Consider the following 22376-nt stretch of genomic DNA (forward strand, 5'->3'; position numbering starts at 1 on the left):
TCATAAATTTATTGTGTGGGCCTGGCTTATCAAGTCTTGTGGGCTCTCCAACTTTAGATATACGTACAACTTAAACCTTGAGAAGATGCCACCTGAGTTCCATGTCACATACTCACAATCTTAAATATCTTAAGATATAGAATCATATCCAAATTTATAATTTCAAGTGTAATTAACGAGAGTTTAACAAATGGTAACATGCTTATATCTCAAAAGCTGGTTTTGGGTGGATGTGCCGACTAAGTCGCTGCAAGTATTTCCTACGGGGTAAATTAGACTTCAAAGTAGACAGATGATTTTTGTTCAACAACAAAAAAAAAGTAGACAAATGATAAACCGGTAACTAATTTTATTACATCTCACTCAACTTTTCAAGATTGGTTAACAACTAACAAGTGCATTTTAATATTCAACAACAAAAACACTTAAAAACATCGTCCAAACACTCTAGAGTTCCAAAAAAACACATTACATAATCAACACATCAATTAACCACAATACACAAGCAAGCATTCTGCTGATTTATTATCAACATATGAGCAATTATTATTACCATAGCTTAAAAAAAAACATAGGTTTTTTTCCTTAATGGAATCACTGAAATTAATCAGCTAGTTAACCCAAAACCAAAACTCAAGAGTTTGGATTAATTAACTAATTAACCCGCTGGATTGACTCAAACAAATCCGTTACCATTAGCATTAGCATTACCATTGCCATTGCAGAGCTTCTTTCCATTTTCCTCCTCTTCCTCGACGAGTAAAAACTCTTTGCTCTTCTCTAGCTTCTCCATGACAGAAGCTTCGAGAGTGATCTCCACATCGATGCTTATACCTCCAGCTTTTCCTTGGTACAAATACATCATCCCATTGAACCGATTATTCGACCCGCTCCGAACCGTTTCGGGTTTTCCCCACCCGAAATCCACCTCGTAAACCCGGAACCTCGGCGAGCTCCCCACCGCCACGCAGTTCACTCCGGCGTCTTTGAACTGAAAGATCTTCGGCGATTTCTCCCACTCCTCGTTCCTCGCGTCTATCGCACGCGCGTCGTGAGCCACGATCGCTTTCTGTATCACCGACGCCCCAAACTCCGGCCCGTGCGCCGCCAGAAGCCCCGCCGCCGTCCCCGTGAAGATCGCCTGAATCAGGTTCCCGAAATACTCCTCCGGCAACGGAGGATCAACACGGCGACGACAGTCGGCGAATACGGTGAAGACGGTGATCTCCTCGGGTTTAAGCCCACGCGCGAGGGTGACGTGGCGCCAGATGTGTGATGTGAGGGACTGGAAAGTGGAGAAAGGTTTCGAGCCGTCGGATGGGATGACCGAATTCGCTCTTGACTTGATCGTGTGGATGGCGGAGTCCGAGAACCTGAAGATCTTCTCCACAAGCTGCGGCGGTTTCGACGTGGCGTCGCCGGCGTCGTCGCCGTTGGAGGCTGCGTTTGGGTCCTTTGGGGAAGTGAGGTCGAGCTTCACGCGCGTGTCACGTGCCTTGGATCGGTCGAGGAAAGGTTGTGTTGAGATGGACTTGACCCCACAACAGATCTCGGCCCATGAGCTCATGAAATGCCAGGTGGCAGTACCGTCCAGGACTGCGTGATTGAAGGCTAGGCCCATTGCGAGCCCATCTCTAAGCTTGGTCACCTGTTGGCGAAACGAAATAGTGGGTGAAGAAAGATTACAATTTTTAAGTCGAAATTGAAGTATTTTATTGGACGATAGTTTCGAGACCAGAAAATAACAACAGAAACAATGACTCCTCCAACGACCACACCTATTTTCAAAAGCCTTTACATTGATTGCACATTAAATGTTTGTCGAGATTTTGAATAACCATCCGGCGATAATGAATTTAGTAGGTATTGTATGCATGTAGTTATGCATGTAGGTACGTATGAATACGACGTATTTATATATATTATATATGACCTTAAGGTTGATAATGTATATTTTTGTTAAGTGTTTTATTTTTTAACAACTAACTGAGTTGAAGACGGAGATATCTTCTTATCCACTATATCTAGAATTCAAGTCAAAGCGGATCGACGAAAGAAAAAATGAATTTGAAAGCCATGGGTATATTGACAAAAAAAACGAGTATATGATTATGAATTAAGAGGCGCTAACATGCAGTTTGACATAAAGACGTCACCCATTTTTGTTATGGATTCGATTGATAACGACGACTCATTAAATTAGGTGTACTATACTAAACTAATAACTTACTTAGGATTTGATTGATAAGTCTATATTTATATTCTGAGTACTTATTCTGTAGTACATGCATGCCTACATGACGTTATCTCGCTACTTACCAGTTAGTAGTTATCATCCATAAAAATATCACTGGTCAGTCATTTAATGTTGTATTTAATGGTTGTGCCAGTTAAAATTTTCTCTTCTTTTTTTTTTTTTTGAAAAGGATTATATATCTAAGTCCAACTAATTACAGAAGCATGTGAAAACCGAGTTTGTCAAATTATTGACTTATTAGTAATTGTATATAAGCTTCATAGAGATGAACATACACCAATTACTAGCAAATTACAAAGATTCAGATTTAGTTGTATCCGATTTAACGTTGTCCATGTGTGTGTGTGTGTGTGTTATAAGCATAATATATGCATTCGATAAAAACGAAAACTTTATATGAAAATCTTTTATATGTGCATGTCAAGGTGGATTTTATTTAAAACAAATATTTTGTTTGGTGACCATTTAAGTCGTATAGAGTGTTTTTACCACCTAATCTGTATTCAGTAGTTGTTGTCCAAAAAAAAAGAAAAAAAAATGTATTAAGTAATTAAAGAGAACCTAATAATGCGAATGTATTTTTCCCTATAGTTTATAGATAAGTTTATCTTCTGTTAGAAAAGAATTAATGTCACCATTTTTAGCTCGGACTTGCTGAAAACATGCAATTCTACTTTTGATTTTCTTTCAACGGTAGAGTTTATAAGTCTTGCACGTCACGTGATGTTTGTCCTCAAATGGTAATATTTATTCTGCTCTCCATTCTTAATTTCGATGGTCGTTTGTCTAAACTTTACAAAAATGTTATTAATATAAAAAATGATTTAAATGTACCGCATAACTCAGAGACACCACAAACACAACCACATATTAACATATAATATATGAATAATTCAGACGCGCGGGAAATCACTACTAGCTAGTAGCTACGTTAGTTGTTTTTTTTTTTTGTTGTTACTGTGATTTCTATATCTAATCCTATTTTATTTCACGTGAGAATAAAACAAGATAAACGACAAAAATACTAGCATAGAAATAGAACAATATATGAAATAATTAAAAACAATAACCTGGACAGCAAGGAGAGGCCTGCTCAGTCCTTCCAAGTTCAAGATCCCATTGTACGGAACCAACTCCCTGAACTTAGCTGTTCCGTCCTCAGCCGTCAGATCATCGACACTGACGTCAGCAGCATCAGCAACCGAGAACTCCACGCCGTTGATCTCTCCGTCGTCAGCGTCGTACTCAACTCGGAAGACTCCTTCGTCGTCCTTGGCCAGTTTACCGGCGAGCTGATAGAAGTCTTCAAGAACCAAACCCAAACCATCCTTGAGCTTCTCCACGACGTCGTTTTGGAAAGCGGCTTCTTCGAGTTCTAGAAGGTTCTGGAACTTGTAGAGCAGAAACTTCTGGTTGTAGTAGAAAGCAAGGTAAGGAAGATCAAATGTGGTTAGCTGGAATTGTTTCTTCCCTAGTATTGGTTTGTTTGGTTTCACATGTGTTTTGCTCTTTATCTTTATCTTCATTTTGAAAAGGAGATTTTACTTGGCCTTTTTGATCAATGTGTGACTTGTGATGAATTGCAAGAATAAACTAGAAGTCGTATTTTGTTTGGGGGTATGAGATTATAGTGTGGTGTGGGGTGGTAAAGTAAGAGCTAAAGGCTGTTTTTTATAGAGACGTACAGTGTGTAGTTGGGTTAGGCATTTAAGGTTTCATGGAAGTAGTTGCGATTCAATTAATGACTCCATTAATCTCTCTCTCTCTCTTCAAATTTATATGCACGAATTGTTAAGTTAAGTTAGGGTTTAGGGTAGAAGAAAAAAAGATACAAAAATAAAATAAATGTGTAGGACACTATAACGCCGGATAAGATGGTAAAGAAACATAAAAGTAGTCGACCCAAGCAAACGGTATTATTATGGGTCGTACCTGGATTCACAAAGATTCTAATTTCCTAAGCTGTCAAAAGTTTTGCATGACCTTACTTTTTTTTTCTTGTCAAGGCATAAATTTTAATACTTTAAATTACTTTATAAAGATACATCCTCTAAACTCTCTTTTTGGGGATAAATTACCTTCTGTAAACATTACACATATGAACCACTTTATTGGATCTAAAGGACTCTACATTCCCATATTTAATTAGTAGTTAAGTGGAGATACATCCTCTAAACTCTTTTTTGGGGATAAATTACCTTCTCTAAACATTACACATATGTACCGCTTTATTGGATCTAAAGGACTCTACTTCCCATATTTAATTAGTAGGGAAGTGGAATTGTGGAAGTTGAACAACGACTTTTACGGCTAATAAAATCCTATGGGTTCTAATTATTGTAGAGAACTTACCCAAATCAAGGATGCATTTGTTTTATTTTTTCAACAACATGTAATATATAGATTTATTTGAATAGTGACAACACTAGCACAACGCCCAAACTATTAGATAAAATGTTCTAGTCGTGACATGTTGTGTTTGACAATTTAGACAAGCTAAGTATGAAATATTATATAAGGCATGAAGTAGTTTAGAAGTCGATTGTCACTATAACGTTGTCTAAGAAATAGGAAAACGTCCTAAAACTACATTGGATATAAATGCATGTATGTATATATTTTCACATATATTCGAGAATAATTATGTCTGAAATTACATCAGGCCTACGAAACCGTATTTTGCCACCACAAAATATATAGTTACGACCTAAAACCTTAATTATCTGATAAACGACCGTTTAAATGACAGACAAATGTATTGATATGACAATGCCACAGTGTAGAAAGCCACCAAATCGTCACCTCATGCAGGACAAATTTAATGAGAAAATTGTCACTAAAGTTTAGCTACTGAGTGAAGTGTTGAAAGTTTATGATTCTCTTATTGTAATCGGATTTTTCGTAGAAGCCTTGGTATGTTTTTTCTTAGGCGTGAGTGAGGATTTGAATGATTATATGTCTCTTTGTCTCAATAACGGGATGCTCTCTGATTTGGTCTTATATCTTGTAACTGTTAAAGAGTTTCTCGCTAGACGAATTGCCAGTTTTAGGGCTTTATTCTTGCAACATTGGCAAAATTACAACTTAATTTTGGGTATGAACGTCCAGAATTCAGGATAATTTGGCGTCTATGTGATTGTATTATCAAAGAGTTTTAGAGAAACAACGTAACTCGAATTGTTTAAAGCTATTTATATATTGATGATTTAAACTACCTATATCATAGCTCCTGCTTGATCAAAATTTGAAAGTTTATGCTTTTTGACAGTTTTCTCTAAATTTAATGAACCAAGCTCAGAATTATTTCTGTAATGACTTACTTATGAAGGCCCAATAATTACAAAACCAAATAAATCATAAGCGGAGGAACTGAAAACGCATTTAAGAGAATATTGGGATTTTTTTTTTTCAGTTAACCAAATCAGAAATCGAGATATCACGGCAGTCTAGTTTGATTTTATCTAAACCATGGAAGTTTTCGGTTGTCAGGTTCTATTGGATTGTTTGGTTTTGGGTTTACCAAATCTTAATCAAGATTTGAATTTTGGTTATCATTTTTCCGTTCTTTTATTTATCTAAATTTTGTTTTCAATTTGGTTTTAGTTCTGATATCTGAAAGACTGAAATGATGTTGGACTAGCGCAATGCCTCTTATCATTATATGTGTATAGAATTTTTGAAGAGAATCTTAATTAGTTCAAATTCTAAAAGATCCTTTTTTAAATTTGTGGTCTGATTTTAAAAGTACAATTAGTCGGAAATTTAACGCGTAGACGAAAGATGACTTTGGACCGAGTAAATGGGACGTGCTGGCTCCGTATTTTCAGTATTCTTTTTTGGGTTCTACCTTCCTCTCATAATCTGATGCATATCCCTAGAAAACTATTCATTTTATTGGACAAATTATCTTTTGCTTTTGTTTATAACATAGTGTACATATTCCCGTATATTTTCGGTATGAAATTCAAATTATGACATGGTGACAATGACAACATTTTAGTATAAAAAAGACAAGTATCCCTCTACAATCTTGATCAAGATCAATGGAATGATCAATGATCCACCCACAGATATTATAAATTTCCAAGTTTTGACTTTGGTGCAAAGAAATTTCCAATTCTACCCTCTAGAAAAATATGTTGTCCCGTGGCCGAGAAGTGGAAGTGGCGATTTCATCGGCAAAAGATATCAAGAACGTGAATTGGCGCAATGGCCCAAACAAGCCATACGCCGTCGTATGGGTCGATCCGAAATACAAGTCCTCCACAAGAGTCGACGAAGACGGCGACACGTGTCCCTCCTGGAACGAGACATTTGTCATCCCTTTGCCTCTGGACAACTTATACGACGATGACAATAAGGTCTACATCAACATCGTACACGCAGGACGTGAAGAGAACACAAAGCCCCTCATCGGCTCCGCCTATCTCAGCCTCCGTGACGTCATCGATGACGTTGGCTTCGGCGTCGCTAACGTGAAAACCATCAACCTCAAACGCCCCTCCGGCCGACCTCACGGCATTCTCGACGTCACCGTCGCCGTTCGAGAAACTTGGCACCACGCGCCGCCGCAACATGTTTATGGAAACACGATGATGTACGGAGAGACGGGGTATGGATATACGCCGGAGAAAGAGAAAGGGAGCAAGTTCGGTGGGATGGGGACGGGACTGGCGATTGGGGCGGTGGCCGGAGTTCTTGGTGGGGTTGCGTTAGCGGAGGGATTGGAGGCTATGGAGGACAACGTCGCTGAAGAAGCAGCGGAGGATGATCTTGATTCCGGAGAAGAAGATTCTGACGGCGGCGATGACGACGGAGACTTTTAATCTTCCTGGTAAAACATGCACAACATTAGCCCATAAAACCATTGAACTAACTCATTTCTTCTGCAAATTGCCCCCAAAATATTTTATTAAACTATTGGCTTTGAAGCACATGCTTTATAAGCTTGTGCTCAGGCACGGCTCTGAATATATTTCACCGATAAAAAAATGTGAATGTATCATGTATGTATGCATTGCAAAAGAAAATGCATAATCTAATAATTCTATTGTTTTCGACATGGCTCAATTTTGTCAAAAATATTTGACAAGTTTTTTTCTTTTTTACCGGAGCCAAATGTACAGTTGTTAAGGGCGCTTGTGTTTTAAGAAATCACAACGATTATCAAAGTACTATAGATTCATGGTGCCAGTGCCACGTTTCTAAACACAAAAGGAATACCATAAATACCTAATTCTATTGTTTCGTTTAGGTTTTTCTAATAATTATATTGTTTTCAACTAAATAAATAGTTAATCGCTTTAGCAATAGTTAATCCACAACTAAATAGTACATAATTTTATTACTCTTATCTAGTATACAGATCTATTTTTTTTTCACAGTGAATTTGAAACGTTAACAGATTTTAAGAAGTGTGAAAAATACAATTTTAGGGATATAAAATTTTTTTGTAAAAAGTGTGAAGAAATCTATAAATGACACTTGTTGTGAAATTGAATGTGTATTTTGCAAACTTTCGAATCTATTGTACATCCAGATTATGGAATGCGGGCCAAGCATCATGTAATAGTACACTTAAGTTTCAATACTCAACAATATTAGGCGGATATTCAAATTCGTAAAAGCAGCGGTGCCGAACTCTTCTTTCGAACCAACATAAGTACACATTAAAGTCAAAACTTCTGTACAAAACGCTGAATATTTAGCAAAATCACTAAACCACGAACCAAAAAAGTACCAACTAAGGAGAGTACTATTTATTAATATCGTCGATCTATCCATCGTGTCAAATTCATATGTCTATATAATGTATTTACATTACCGATATGAGCAACTCTCAAACGCCTTCTAAATATTTTGTTCAAAAGGAAGAAATGGCAATGAAGCTAGACTATTTAGGCAAAGAAGTGATCAGACCTGATTCACTTAATCAGACCCTTCATCTTTCTCTCTTTGACCAGTTTCTTCCTTCAACTTACGTTTCCGCCATTTTCTTCTACGATGATCAAGCAAACGTCCAAGAAAAGATTCTCGTCCAGAGGCTCAAGAAGTCACTCTCTCAGACTCTGTCTCTCTTTTATCCACTCGCTGGACGGATCAAAGAAGGCGTTACTGTCGACTGCAACGACGAGGGAGCTCTATTTACAGAGGCACGAGCCGATGTACTTCTCTCCGACGTTTTGAGAAACCCATCAGATGCTGATTTGGTTCAGAAACTCATTGTCTCTCCTGACCCTGCAGATCCAGAAACTTGGCCGCTGTTGCATGTCAAGGTCATTTTCTTTAGAGACAGAGGACTCGCGGTTGCGGTTAGCGTCTCTCACAAGATATGCGATGCGGCCTCGTTGTCAACGTTTGTTTGCAGCTGGACAAAGGCTGCGAGAGGGTATGCTGACATGGTGAATCCCGAATTTGCTGCGTCTGTTTTCTACCCTCCTGCTGACATTTCTATCGAGTTTCCTCCTTTACTCGTACATGAAAGAAAATCCAAGACAAAGAGGTTTGTTTTTGGTCCTTTGATGATAGAAAAGCTAAAAAACAGAGCTTATTGTAGCAAACGTGTGCCACAAGCTACCCGTATTGAATCCATCACGGCGCTTCTGGTAAGATGCGCGACAAGGGAAAGGCGGTCAAAGGCGAGTGCGGTCACGGAATTTGCTATAACACAGACAATGGACTTGCGCCCTAGAGTTCCGTCCTTTCTCTTGCCACGCAAGGCAATTGGAAACTTCTTCTTTTTACCTTTAGTGAAAGAGACATCAGAGAATAAGATGGAGATCCAAGAAACGGTGTCTAAGCTACGAAAAACTAAAGAGGAGCTCAATGAGCTTATCACAAAGGATACTGAAGACTCAAAGAGAAGTATTGATGAGGCCAAAGAGAGAATCGCAAGCGCCATGCTGAGCTCGTTGCTTGAGGTAAGTCCTGATACAGAGACATTTGTTGTGTCTAGTTGGTGCAGAATGTCGTTTTACGAGGCGGATTTTGGATGGGGATTTCCGGTTTGGGTTGCCCCGGATTCCGTTGACAAGACACATGTTGTGTTAATGGACGCAAAGGATGGTGAAGGGGTTGAGGCATGGGTGACATTACTTGAAGCCGACATGGCTGCGCTTGAGCTTGATGCTGAGCTGCTCGTTTACGCTACTCCAAGTCCTAGTGTCCTCATGATCTAGTAATAATTTTTTTATATCAAACAAGTTCAAGTATGGTAAGATAATTAAGTTTTATGTTTCAGTTTATAATAACAAAGGCATGTGCTGTAAGCGAATGATATGTGTTTTTTGGTACTCTTTTGATTAGGGTTTTCTTCTAAAATTTTCCTATTGTCGTTCTACTCTGGTTCTGTTTTAGTTATATGTTTTTAAAATTTTTATTATGCTTTGAATTTATCTGTCCCAGCTCTATCAGAACTCTGTTTTCGGACATGTGCGCGGACGAAAAATTGTATCCACTATACTGTATATCAAATATTTTATATTTTTATATTTTTAAAAATGTAACTTTACAGATGTTCAAAACCTTAGTAATTATATTAATCTTTATGCCTATATAGGCATAGCGCAGATTAATTCTATCCATCTATTTTTGTTCCTCCTCTCCATACAGCAAAACCGATTATTGCGACCGACAATGACGATGATGATGATAATGATGTGGGTGAAGGGTAACATGTATTAACATTCCATTTTTACATTGAATTAACAGAAAATATAATTAACAGCAAAGCATCAAAGGTCATTATAAAGTTTATAGAAGGAATCGATCACCAGTTGAAACTAATTGCCTCAAAGTGAAGGTTCTTAGCCAAACCAGATGAACATATCCTTGCCACCTCATGCCTCATCTTTCTTGGCCCGCACACCATCACACCTACGTCTTCCGAACCTTCCGCTTCAAACAGAATCTCTGCATAAGGATAATGTTTGTAGTATCAGATTCATGTATGTACATTCACTTAAACCAATTTTGCCATATGCATGTGATGCTCACGTGGTGTAATAGTGTTGTAATAGATGACTTACTTTTCAGGTTAGGTTTAGCGCCGAAGTGGACTGAAGTGGCTTGTACTATAGATTGATACGGAACGCTCTCGAGCTCTCTCTCTTGGCCGCAGAACCATGAACCAGGAGAAGAAATAGGCGTCTGAAAATCTACGCTCTGCACCTGCTTCTTGGATTCCTTATCTCCTTCCTTGTTCATTTTCTTGCGCCACAAGAACACTATGCTTGAAGAAATGAAAATGCAGACGCATCCTAGGAACATGTCCCAGAGCGCTCTATACGAGAAATTGTAGATCTTTCCTGTGTTACGATCAACAGGATATATATAATAACGTGTGACAATCGCTATGAGCAAGAGAAACATGACGAATGATGACAAGATCACGACTCCGAGCCAGAGTAAGTTGTTGGGTCCAAGGACAGGTGAGATGGGAGAGTCTTGAGGCTGCGGTTTGAACCATTTTGTCTGCAACAGTCTGTGATCATCAGATGTGTCTGGCTTCTTGTCTTCTTTTGTTATATAGGCCTCGATTCGGAGATTCAGCCTGGAAATGTCTGAGACTGATATATCTGATGGGAAAATTAGGTCTAAAAACGCAAGATCATGGTAATGTTTGAAGGCACAAACAAGAAGAACATCTGGTAGTTTTGTGCCTTGGTTTTGGCTCTGGAATATGAGCTCTCTGATAACCGAAATGAAGGGAGTAATTCCACTTCCCCCGCTCACTAGTATTAAAGAGTCATGCCTATAAAAAATGAGAAGGATCACAATTAGACAAAAAATTAATTAGATAAATTAGTAAGTAAGAAGCTGAATTATAGGACCTTTTAAGTTCTCTTACCTCAGATCCAAGGAGTTAGGGCCATAAGGACCTTCAGTAGAAACTTCTAGAGAATCGATGGAAGAAGAGATCTGGGTGTACAGCTTTTGAGTCCAACTTCCTTGTTTTCTGATGACAACACTTAGTGTATCTTTCTCCAAGTAGCTGCTTGAAGTTATTGTGAATGGATGCCACTGTAGCTTGGAAATGCTCGGCACATGTAGAAACAATAGGCTCGTTGGTGTATAATGTAGCCCTATAGTTAGATAATACTAATGGTTACAACGCGTTACCAAACTCGGTAGAAAACAATTGAAGCATGTCTCTCTTAAGCATGGTATTGTGTTTAGATGAAACATGACTTTAGTTTTGTTTGTTTTAACCGCAAATTTTTTTGTGTTTGCTTTGTTGTATACATCTTACATATGACATTTTTATGAAATAATATATTAAACTAAAAAAATTTCTTTTTTTGTTAAAAAACTAAAAAAAAAAATTCGATTGAAAATATCTGCAAACTGTAAAGCTAAAAGAAATCCCTTAAGAATTTTCATTTCGTTTGCGTTTTGCCTTTGTATTTTTAATTTGAAAATTAATCTTTAAAATTAGATAAAACCAAAACTATCATGGTTTCATTTGAATGTAAACGTACATGGAGGAACTAGCTAGTAACAAACCTGGGGTTTTGGAGAAAGTGAGTTCGAGGTTGTCTGAAGGTAAGATCCGAGCAGAGACAAGTCTAGATCTCTTGGTGGATTGTAAGAATCTCAAGTAGCGGTCGATGAAGAAGAGGAAGATGTTGGGCAAGATCATGCAGAACCATGAGTCTCCAACATGGATCACGTAGAAGATTATGTAGAGACCGTACAGATGGTGAGTGTAGAAGAAAATCTCAAACTTCTTTCGTCTATAGTATGGTAAACTCGTCACCCACATCGCTATTCCAATCACCATCGCTATTGTACCGGCTAGATTAGGCACATATGTTGGATTCCATGCAAACGTCTTCACGCATATAACAAAACATTGTAAAAAAATAAAAATCAGTTTTGGAATAGAAAAAAAATTGAACATCTATGTCTTGAATGAGCTAGCTTCAATTATTATTTGTTTTTAAAGAAAATTATAATCTGGGATGTTCTAAAATAAAGATAAGATTAAGTTAGATCAAAGATGTAACAGACCTCCATCAACTGATTGACCATGGCCCAGTATATAAGGAAAACGACGGTGTGAACGAGGAAGAGAAAGTTTGAGATATGTCCGAGCCAAATGTGATATTTGATGCTTGACTCAGAAGTCAATCCAACAAGTGGCAGAATCGTAGAGGCTCTTGTCACGGGAAAGAACAAAAAGGCCCAGCAGATGTGGCCAACGTATCCTATTCTCAGCCCAAAAGCCCTAAACTTTGCCTGCCATCTGCACCATTTCACTCAATGTTTTTGTCAACTCTCTACAGACCAAAACACATAATAATCTCGAGAAACCTGTGAAAACTTGGATATTCTTGATTTTAGTTGCTTACATAGTCGCCAACCATAATTGAACTCGAAATGGAAAAACTCGAAATAAATCATCATGGCATGGATTGAAATGAATTTGGCTATTTAAAGGCATTCAAATAAAATGTAAAATAAAAGGAGAAAACAGATTTAGAGAGTTAAAAGTAGAGACAAGAAAACTTACATCTTTGCATTGTCGTGGTTATGAAGTTTGACGTGATAGCTAATGTACAAATAATTGGCGAGAGCCCAAGTCAAAAGAGCCACAAACAATAGAGAAAAAGTAAGCTCTGTTGCTGTCACTATCCCCAATGGGTTCATCACCATCATCACCCTCCCCATTCTCCCTTTTATCTTCCCTTCTCTGCATTTACATAAATAAAAAGATTTGTTGTAATTTGTTACAAATATTCACATGGAAATGTAGCCACCATATAGACAATGAAATTACAACACGACAAACCTTTGAGTTTGGGTGGATTTCTTCTGGATATGCAAATAAACACAACTCAGAACCGCAATGAACATCATTGGAACGGTAAGAAGCACTAGGTTTATGCCTACACATTGATGATAAACTTTAAATACTAAGAAATAAAGAAATCTATATTATATTGAAATAAAATGTGATAAAGTTGAGAAATTAGTACCTTGGGGACCAAAATAAGTAGTATTGAGATACTTGGCGATTTTGGGCGTCCAATTGTTTTTGAAAAGGTTAGTTGAAATCATAATCCAAACAAAAACCCATCCAGCAAATAGAACCATCATTAACATCTTTAGACAGCTTCTCATATTCCCCATTTTTACTTCTACAATAGAGTTGATGGAAGCGTGTGTTGATGTGTGTTGTATGTATGGAAATTAAGATTTTAGGATTGGTTATTTATAGAAGAGGATAAGCGTACTATCGTAATTGTACTATTTATATAGATGTTATATGTCTAAGAAGTACGATATGAGACTACTTCCCCTGTTTTTAATTATCTTATCTCCCGACAGTTCTTTGCCGGCAGAGAAATAGAATGTATATAATTTAATATATACGCATAAATCGAAAATGTATGGCTTGCTAATTGCATCAAAGTTTATGCAAACATAGATAGGTATATGCAATTGAAAGCGTTCCTTTGATCATATTGTATATTCAGTTTCGATAAATTATTTCTAACTCAAGCAACACATTTGACTATTCAATTTTGGATTTTGAATCATATGTATACATGTGGATATAAACGTTCTCTTTTATGTTACCAACATGCATTATGCAAGTTTGATCCTGAATGATGAACCATCGATATATATTACTTTTAAAAAAAATCAATATATTTATTACTAAATATTAACGATTAATCTTCGTTAACTTTTTAAGAAAATTAGCTAGGGTTTCGTACGTAGGGAGTTGAGATTTGAGAGCAGTCTAAGGCAAAGAGCGAAAAAGGCATGATTCATGCGTGGACAAATTGTGGTACTTGGTGTACTACATCTTTACTTATTCTTGGCTAATTATTAATTAATCTCTGCATTAAAAAAAGTTTACACTAATAATGCTTTTTCTTAGCAAAAGTGTGCTCTCCCTGTAGTCAAATCCAATTCACGAGATGGTATCTTGCACATTTTTTTTTTGTATCGAAAGTTAAAACTTAAACACAGACATATTTTCATCAACTTTAATCTATCCGAGTTTGTACAAACAAAAAAAATGAGAAATCTGACGCTTTTGGTTATAAATATTTCAGGAGAATCTGATTGATCTGGTAGAGTTGACATACCATATTTAGACACTGGAAGTACATTTGACTTTTTGAATAACGAACTCAAGTACAGTTGACTTGTATCAAAGAGCAGTACAGTACTAGTACAATCTATAGTACCAAATATATCGAAAATATTTTATCTAAATTTTGACAAGTAACCGATGAAAATGATTATCGTTTATTTATTTTTGTTTTTTTAGTTGCCAAAAAGTTTTCGTTTACTCATTTATTTATGAGATAAATGCATAAGAAATAATTGAAACGTGTGTATTAGTTTTAGACGTTTGTTATGCATTTAATTATTTGTATGTAAAGAACACTTGATTTTTGGAAGAAATAAAATTCAAAACTAATAAGATAACAACGGTTACAATTTACAAGGAGTGTGGCTTGAGAAACCTCCTTGCATAATGTCCGTTGTTAAAACCCGTTTAGAGTTCTATAATCGTTTGAGGACAAAAACTCCACACCCAATGCCAAGAAAAGTTGCTATGGAGACACCGAAAACGCCAGAGAGAATCCCGGGGACGACAAGTGAAGTCCATCCTTTTGCGGTTGCCATTGCACAAGCAGTGGTTGGTCCTCCTATGTTAGCGTTTGATGCAAGAAGCAGTAGCTTCATGTCTATACAGAATAGCTTTCCTAGAACCAAAGTCACTGCGAGATGAACCATTACTTGAATTGCAGCAAAGAGGAAGATACTTGGAGCAGTGTTGATTACATTCCACACACTCCCTGTGGCTCCCAGAATCGTGAAAAATAACTGAACAAAAGATATTCAAAAATTAAAAGGGAAATGGACTACTTATTGGCTCAAAACAGGCCAGTGATAAACTGATACATCCTTAATTGGTTCGATATAGATAAAGTATAAAGAAAGAGATACCTGCATGAGAATGAGAGAGATGGTTTCAGCAGAAGGTGCCAGAGAGTTGAAGAAACCAGGGAAAGAAGTTGCCAAGATGATGGTGATGGCTGTTACTGCAGGAAGCATGCCTCCTTGGATCTTCAATAGCTCTGTCATCGATATTGCAGCTTTACATATTAGGAAGGAAACTGACAATGCAACTGAAGTTGAAACCACTCTGTTCTTGTCCTCAACTTTGTCATCCTTCTTCATGTTGTCATCTGCCAGAGGACCACTAGATGAATGATTTCGCATTGCGACATACCTTACGAAAAGAAAAACAGTTGCAAGACAATATAAATTGTGACCAAGATGAAGTTTACCAGGGGAAGATGCTGAGGTGGTCTTCTCAGGAGGTATCTTTGAGGCCAACGCAAACAACACCATAAAGTAAAAAGCGCATATGACATTGTCCACAGCCACACCAGCTGCTATAACAAATGGAGAAATCTGCAGCGCCTCTGATATCGCAACAAAATTAAGAGCTGCAGAGAAAAAGCAAGAGCCAACAAAGATTTGTTCTTTCCTCACGAAGTTGTGAGAAGCATTTTACAGGCCAATTTAGTAAGATTCTCATCTTTTTTTTTTTTTTTTTTCAATAAGCGAGAATCTCAACTGTTGAAATCGTGTAAAGCTAGAACCTTTTGAACAGAGAAGATTAACATGGGCACCTCTATGTGTTAACAAGCCAAAGAAGCAACGTGGAGGCTCCAGAAAACTTACATCCACCAATGTAGCTGCCCATAAAAGCAGCTGCTATTTTCCAGTTATCCGGACCAAGCGATCTCATCGGTACTAACATATATGCCACCACAGTCCCGACAATCGTCGCAACTGCCACGAACCAACTTTAGATTAAAAACCCACAAAACACGCCATCAATGTAAATGTGACTTCATAAACTACTTGTTTTTCAAAGACAGGACCTTTTTTTGGTCCAAAACATGAGTCCAAACTAATCCTAAGCCTAGAGCTTACATGTGAACATAGTCGACTTTAACCACCACTACAAGCAGTTTAAAAACAAAAATCTTGGCTTTAAACAAAGGCAAAATCTTACCCGATCCAATTAAGAAAGCAAGGAGCAGAGACCCAGTGGATCGGATAATACGACGGAGATCAGCTCTAAACAACAGCAACGGAATCGTATGCGGCAAGAGGAACTCCATAAAGAAGGAATACGACGACGTTTCGAACGGTATGAGCCCTAAGTTGCTCGCGGCGAGTCCAAGCAGCGTGCTGGTCAACGCCCCACTCACCATACTCCCAATCTTCGTCTTCTCCGACCTCAAGAAGTCGCACATTTCAACTGAATCAGTCATTAATACAAAATCCCTAAAACCCAAGAACTCGAAAGTCGCAGTTGAGCTGATTACCAGACACCGAAAGCGCCGGCGGCGAAGAGAGCGGCCCATTGAGCCCAGTGATCGTCGGGAGAGATCAGAGGGAGTCGCAGCTGAGAGAAGACCTCCACACGCCGAGATGATACAGGACGCGGTGGAGGAGACAGCGAAAGGAGCGTTTCCGGCGATTTGTTTCGACGGATGTGAATTGACGATAAGCCGTTGCGGGAAGAAGACACGTGGCGCGATGATAATGCGGGTGACAGTGGATTTGGTGACACCACTGTAAATACAAGTGCCATAGATGGAAATTGTTAGGAGTCCATAAGCTGTAAAGAAAAAAAAAAAAAGGTTAAAGAGTCCATATATAATCTGGAGAATTTAAATTTTGTTTCTAGGGCCTACGGATCGAGTTCAATGGCCCATTTAAGCCCACACAAGAGGAAGATTGTGAGTACACTCTCTTGTAATTTTGTCATCTTGTTTTCTATAATTTGTAAAAGAAGGTGGGTCCTCTATAGTCTATACTGTATATAAAGATTACTTTTGATTTATAATAGTTGGCTTCATTCTGTTTTTAATCTATTTGACCTCTACATGTGTCAAGACCGCAATGATCCGTCATTCGCAATAAGTTAATCCGCCAAGTCCACTGCTTTTGGCCTTAAAAAAAAAAATTAGTAATAATCTTTCTTGTCAGAAAAAATGATTTATATTAATCTGCGATTTCAAGCCTACAGTGACATCTCTAGTAATACCGTATAAGAAAACGATTTTTTTCTTTTGTCTCTAATGTAATGATTAACTAAAGTTCTGTTCTTTACCAAGTCAGTAAAATCTATTATTTGAAAGGCAAAACTTTTGAAAATGATTGCCACCGATTACAACAAAAGCAGGTTAAGCTAGTTTTGGTTCAAAAAAGAAAAAAAGATAAAAGGAAGCTAGTTTTGGTTTCCCATTGTGATTGAAGATATTCGCTGCCTAAATGATTTGCAACACTTTTCTCTTTCACTGATCTTAGTGGAGAAAATACGAAATGAATACAGAGAAACGCCAGCGAAGACGCACTTTCTAGTTTTCTCTATTTCCTTTTTCCCATCTCTTCTCTTGTCTTCCCTTTTAACATCAACAAAAACTTTCTCAAAACCTTCCCAAATCTGCCTCCAATGGCGTTTCCAATTCTGATCCTCACCCCTCTCTTCTTCTCCCTTTTTCACCTCTTTCTCGCTGCTTTCACTCCAACTGATAACTACCTCCTTAATTGCGGCGCTGATACCAACGCGTCTTTCTTCTCCATACGCTCCTTCCTCGGCGACTCTTCACGACCTGGCTCGGCTTTTCTCTCCGCCGATCGATCCGTCTCACTTTCCGACCCGAACCCACCTCCGGATTCGCCGGCTTTATACCACACGGCTCGTGTCTTCCCCGGCGGATCATCTCCATCTCCCGCCTTTAAATTCCGCGTCACCAGCAAAGGCACTCACTTTATCCGTCTCCATTTCGCGCCTTTTAAAGCTCCAGGCTTTAACTTGGTGTCGGCGAAATTCGGCGTTTTGGTTAATGGGTTCTCTGTGATGAACAGTTTCGCTACTAATTCCGTCGTCGTCAAAGAATTCATACTGAAAATCGATGACACTCTTCTGGAGATTTCGTTCACTCCCTCAAAATCATCTGGATTTGGGTTCGTCAACGCTATAGAAGTGTTCTCGGCACCTAACGATTACATAATGGATCAAGGCACTAAGCTTGTAGCCTCTGACTCCGCTCAAATCTTCGGTAACTTGTCATCTCAAGTTCTTGAGCCAATACACAGAATCAACGTCGGTGGGTTGAAATTGACGCCGTTTAACGATACATTGTGGAGGACTTGGCTTGTTGATGACAACTATCTTATGCTTAAAGGAGCTGCGAAACGTGCTTGGACCACTAAGCCTCCGAACTATCAAAACGGTGGTGCGACGAGAGAGACTGCTCCGGATAATGTCTATATGACTGCACAGGAGATGAATCGAGATAGTCAGGAGCTGCAGGCGAGGTTTAACATCAGCTGGGGATTCCCTGTTGGATCGAAACGAGTTCTTCATTTGGTTCGTTTGCATTTCTGTGATATCGTTAGTCCATCGCTTAATCAGCTCTATTTCAACGTTTTTGTTAACGATTATCTTGCGTATAAAGACGTTGATCTCTCCACGCTTAACTTCCATGTGCTTGCATCTCCGTTGTACATGGATTGTGTTGCTGAATCTGATCACTCTGGAATGTTGAGGATAAGTGTTGGACCGTCTGATCTCAGCAATCCGTCGAGGGCTAATGCTTTGTTGAACGGAGTGGAGATCATGAGGATTCTAAATCCTGTGAGTTCCAAAGCGGGAGGTGGAAAGAAGAACGTTATCTGGATCGTTGTTAGCTCGGTGTTGGGAAGTCTTGTGCTCTTGTCTCTGCTCGTCTTGTGTGGTTTGTGCTTATGCAGGCGCAAGAACAATAAAACCAAGAGTTCAGAGAGCACGGGATGGACACCTTTGAGAAGGTTCAGAGGCAGTTCCAACAGTAGAACAACTGAAGGAACTGTTAGTTCTAGTGGCTACCAAACGCTGAGAATCTCTTTCGCTGAGATACAATCCGGAACCAATAACTTTGACAGGAGTTTAGTGATCGGAGTAGGCGGATTTGGTATGGTATTTAAAGGGTCTCTCAAAGACAACACCAAAGTAGCTGTGAAGAGAGGCATGCCCGGTTCAAGACAAGGCTTACCGGAGTTTCTCTCTGAGATAACCATCCTCTCCAAGATCCGTCATCGCCATCTCGTTTCACTTGTTGGATACTGCGAAGAACAATCTGAAATGATTCTGGTTTATGAGTACATGGATAAAGGCCCACTCAAAAGTCACTTATACGGATCGGCTAATCCGCCTTTGTCTTGGAAACAACGGCTTAAGGTCTGCATTGGTGCAGCAAGAGGCCTTCATTATCTTCACACTGGCTCTTCGCAAGGAATCATCCACCGGGACATAAAATCCACCAATATCTTACTAGATGACAACTATGTAGCCAAAGTTGCAGACTTTGGACTCTCGAGATCCGGTCCTGTTCTTGATGAGACTCATGTGAGCACTGGAGTGAAAGGAAGCTTCGGATATCTTGATCCTGAATACTTCAGGAGACAACAGCTCACTGATAAATCCGATGTTTACTCTTTTGGAGTTGTTCTGTTCGAAGTTCTTTGCGCTAGACCTGCTGTTGATCCGTTGCTTGTGAGGGAGCAAGTGAATTTAGCGGAATGGGCAATTGAGTGGCAGAAGAAAGGAATGCTTGATCAAATCGTTGATCCGAACATTGCGGATCAGATCAAACCTTGCTCGTTGAAGAAGTTTGCGGAAACTGCTGAGAAATGCTGTGCGGATTACGGTGTGGATAGACCTACGATTGGTGATGTTCTGTGGAATTTGGAACATGTGCTTCAGCTTCAAGAATCCGGACCATTGGACAAGCCTGAAGAAGTTTTTGGAGACGTTACTGGCTCGGGAACAGCTCGACAAGGTCTGTATAGTGGCTTGAACACAGAGAGGGATAATGGAGATGGAACTTCAGGTATAATCAATAGTACCCAAGTGTTCTCTCAGCTGATGACAAAAGATGGCAGATAAAAAATAAAGTCATTGCTATATAGGTGTTCATTGACAAAGCATAAACCGGGATACCAAATTGGTGTACCGGTATTTAAGATTTTGGTTTGTATGCTTGTATAATCTGTTTGTAACTTGTAGAGTCTGTGTAGAATGTATTGGGGTTCATTTGTTTGTAACTTTTGTAATACGGATGAGGCAAAATCGGGAAAACCAACATATTGTTTGTGTGTCTTTTGGTTTCTATTTTGGGTTAGAGATTCTTAACCGGTATACGAAGGAGAAATTATAAACCGGAATCTGAAAAGTTATTGATAAATGCTAAAACCTCGCAAGCCACAACGCTCAAAAATCATTCACCGTCTCTCTGGAGACAGCCAAAGAGAGCACACACTATCAATGGCGTCTCTGCGAGTGTTCTCCACGAATCATCAATCTCCGCTTCTTCCATCATCGCTCTCCTCAAAACCTCTAATATCCTTACCACGATTCGTCAAAAGCCCAAGCAGACAGAGTCCAATTCGATCCGTTCTTCAGTTCAATCGCAAACCGGAGCTCGCCGGAGAAACGCCGCGTATCGTTGTTATCACATCCGGAAAAGGCGGGGTTGGAAAGACGACTACCACCGCAAATGTCGGTCTGTCTCTTGCTCGTTACGGCTTCTCAGTCGTTGCCATTGACGCAGACCTCGGCCTCCGTAACCTCGATCTCCTCCTAGGGCTAGAGAATCGAGTCAATTACACCGTCGTCGAAGTCCTGAACGGAGACTGCCGCCTTGACCAGGCTCTGGTACGCGATAAGCGTTGGTCGAATTTCGAATTGCTGTGTATCTCGAAACCTAGATCAAAACTTCCAATGGGGTTTGGTGGAAAAGCATTGGAATGGCTTGTGGATGCCTTAAAAACAAGGCCAGAAGGTTCTCCGGATTTCATCATCATCGATTGCCCTGCAGGAATCGACGCCGGATTCATAACCGCCATTACTCCGGCGAACGAAGCAGTCCTGGTGACAACTCCAGACATTACAGCGCTCAGAGACGCCGATAGAGTAACGGGTTTGCTCGAATGCGATGGAATCCGAGATATAAAGATGATTGTGAACCGAGTGAGAACTGATATGATCAAAGGAGAGGATATGATGTCGGTGTTAGATGTGCAGGAGATGTTGGGTTTGTCATTGCTCGGCGTGATTCCTGAAGATTCCGAGGTAATCAGAAGCACGAATCGAGGGTTTCCACTTGTTCTGAACAAGCCTCCAACGCTTGCGGGATTGGCATTTGAGCAGGCAGCTTGGAGACTCGTGGAGCAAGATAGTATGAAGGCTGTTATGGTGGAGGAAGAGCCTAAGAAACGTGGATTCTTCTCTTTCTTTGGCCGCTGAATGGGATACAAACCGGATGGAACCGAACTGATCTGGACTTCTTCGGGTATGTATGCATCAAAATCTTTTGTACAGGAACTAGGTTTTTGAAGATTTTGTCTCTTTTGTTTGAGAATTTAGATTCGTTCCTAGGACACTTGAAATTCTACTGCTAGTTTGCTGCCGAGTTCAAGCTTTGATTCTATGGCCTATCTTTCTTGAGGTTCTTAATTTCTGTTTCTGTATCAATTTCTGTAAAATTGAGATTTTTCAATATATCTCGAGTTCTTATGTCAGATGGGTTATGAGAACTTCAATAGCTTGGCTTAACTTCTTCAGTATGCTAATACATCAGCTCATTGGCTTGAGTACTAGGGCTACTTCTTTTTGTTGTTGTAACTTTGACCGATCTTGAGCCCTCTAATTCTTGATCTTCTTGACATCTATTTATATCAGGATATTCCGGTATCCAATGAGTTGTTGAAATTGAAATGCTTGTGCAAAACTGAAGCTCTTAGCCGGCTTAGCTGATCTGACTAGAACCAACATGACTGCACTTCTCTAATAGGGTATACATCGTAGAAATTACATTATACATGACTATTCTGTTGATTTGCCAAGGGTACAGATTCTTTTGTTGAACTTTTTAGTCTTACTCTGCTTGTTGGTTGTTGTCTTTTTAAGTTTGAAGACTTTTGCCCATCATAATTTCCAATGCCATTGATACAATGATAAGCCCTCAAAACTTTTTATTTATTGGAACAAAACAAGTTTACATACTGTACTCTGACAAAACGCTAA

The 22376-nt window shown here is 39.1% G+C and overlaps 7 protein-coding genes across 8 annotated transcripts; 4 read left to right on the top strand and 3 right to left on the bottom strand.

Moving 5' to 3' along the window:
* Positions 1-453: 453 nt before the first annotated feature.
* On the bottom strand, positions 454-3917 carry LOC18011650 (BAHD acyltransferase DCR). Its single transcript, XM_006394593.2, has 2 exons — positions 3328-3917; positions 454-1648 (listed from the first exon to the last, which is right to left on the bottom strand). The coding sequence occupies exons 1-2, from the start codon at positions 3781-3783 to the stop codon at positions 677-679; spliced, it is 1428 nt and encodes a 475-aa protein (XP_006394655.1). The 5' UTR covers positions 3784-3917; the 3' UTR covers positions 454-676.
* Positions 3918-6393: 2476 nt separating this feature from the next.
* Positions 6394-7096, top strand: LOC18011582. Its single transcript, XM_006394594.2, has one exon. The coding sequence runs from the start codon at positions 6394-6396 to the stop codon at positions 7081-7083; it is 690 nt and encodes a 229-aa protein (XP_006394656.1). The 3' UTR covers positions 7084-7096.
* A 1037-nt stretch (positions 7097-8133) lies between these two features.
* LOC18011583 (BAHD acyltransferase At5g47980) lies at positions 8134-9435 on the top strand. Its single transcript, XM_006394595.2, has one exon. The coding sequence runs from the start codon at positions 8134-8136 to the stop codon at positions 9433-9435; it is 1302 nt and encodes a 433-aa protein (XP_006394657.1).
* Positions 9436-9916: 481 nt separating this feature from the next.
* Positions 9917-13390, bottom strand: LOC18011584 (ferric reduction oxidase 4). 2 transcript variants are annotated; one of them, XM_024151770.1, is made up of 8 exons: positions 13269-13390; positions 13050-13146; positions 12858-12950; positions 12269-12496; positions 11762-12089; positions 11106-11340; positions 10285-11009; positions 9917-10168 (listed from the first exon to the last, which is right to left on the bottom strand). In XM_024151770.1, exons 1-8 carry the CDS (start codon positions 13388-13390, stop codon positions 10026-10028), a joined length of 1971 nt encoding a protein of 656 aa, XP_024007538.1. In that variant the 3' UTR covers positions 9917-10025. The 2 variants fall into 2 exon arrangements, with proteins under 2 accessions (XP_024007538.1, XP_024007537.1); XM_024151769.1 differs by having other exon boundaries at positions 12269-12503; positions 12771-12950; positions 13237-13390.
* A 1223-nt stretch (positions 13391-14613) lies between these two features.
* LOC112083348 (uncharacterized membrane protein YjcL) lies at positions 14614-16908 on the bottom strand. The gene is made up of 6 exons (XM_024150911.1): positions 16627-16908; positions 16311-16537; positions 15974-16084; positions 15574-15735; positions 15230-15471; positions 14614-15106 (listed from the first exon to the last, which is right to left on the bottom strand). The coding sequence occupies exons 1-6, from the start codon at positions 16893-16895 to the stop codon at positions 14783-14785; spliced, it is 1335 nt and encodes a 444-aa protein (XP_024006679.1). The 5' UTR covers positions 16896-16908; the 3' UTR covers positions 14614-14782.
* Positions 16909-17631: 723 nt separating this feature from the next.
* LOC18011594 (probable receptor-like protein kinase At5g24010) lies at positions 17632-20451 on the top strand. Its single transcript, XM_006394597.2, has one exon. The coding sequence runs from the start codon at positions 17760-17762 to the stop codon at positions 20235-20237; it is 2478 nt and encodes an 825-aa protein (XP_006394659.1). The 5' UTR covers positions 17632-17759; the 3' UTR covers positions 20238-20451.
* Positions 20452-20577: 126 nt separating this feature from the next.
* On the top strand, positions 20578-22367 carry LOC18011685 (putative septum site-determining protein minD homolog, chloroplastic). Its single transcript, XM_006394598.2, has 2 exons — positions 20578-21642; positions 22032-22367. The coding sequence occupies exon 1, from the start codon at positions 20616-20618 to the stop codon at positions 21594-21596; it is 981 nt and encodes a 326-aa protein (XP_006394660.1). The 5' UTR covers positions 20578-20615; the 3' UTR covers positions 21597-21642; positions 22032-22367.
* The last annotated feature ends 9 nt before the right edge of the window (positions 22368-22376 follow it).

This window comes from Eutrema salsugineum, unplaced genomic scaffold (genome assembly GCF_000478725.1).
Source record: "Eutrema salsugineum unplaced genomic scaffold, Eutsalg1_0 scaffold_6, whole genome shotgun sequence".
In the NCBI taxonomy this organism is placed as follows: domain Eukaryota; kingdom Viridiplantae; phylum Streptophyta; class Magnoliopsida; order Brassicales; family Brassicaceae; genus Eutrema; species Eutrema salsugineum.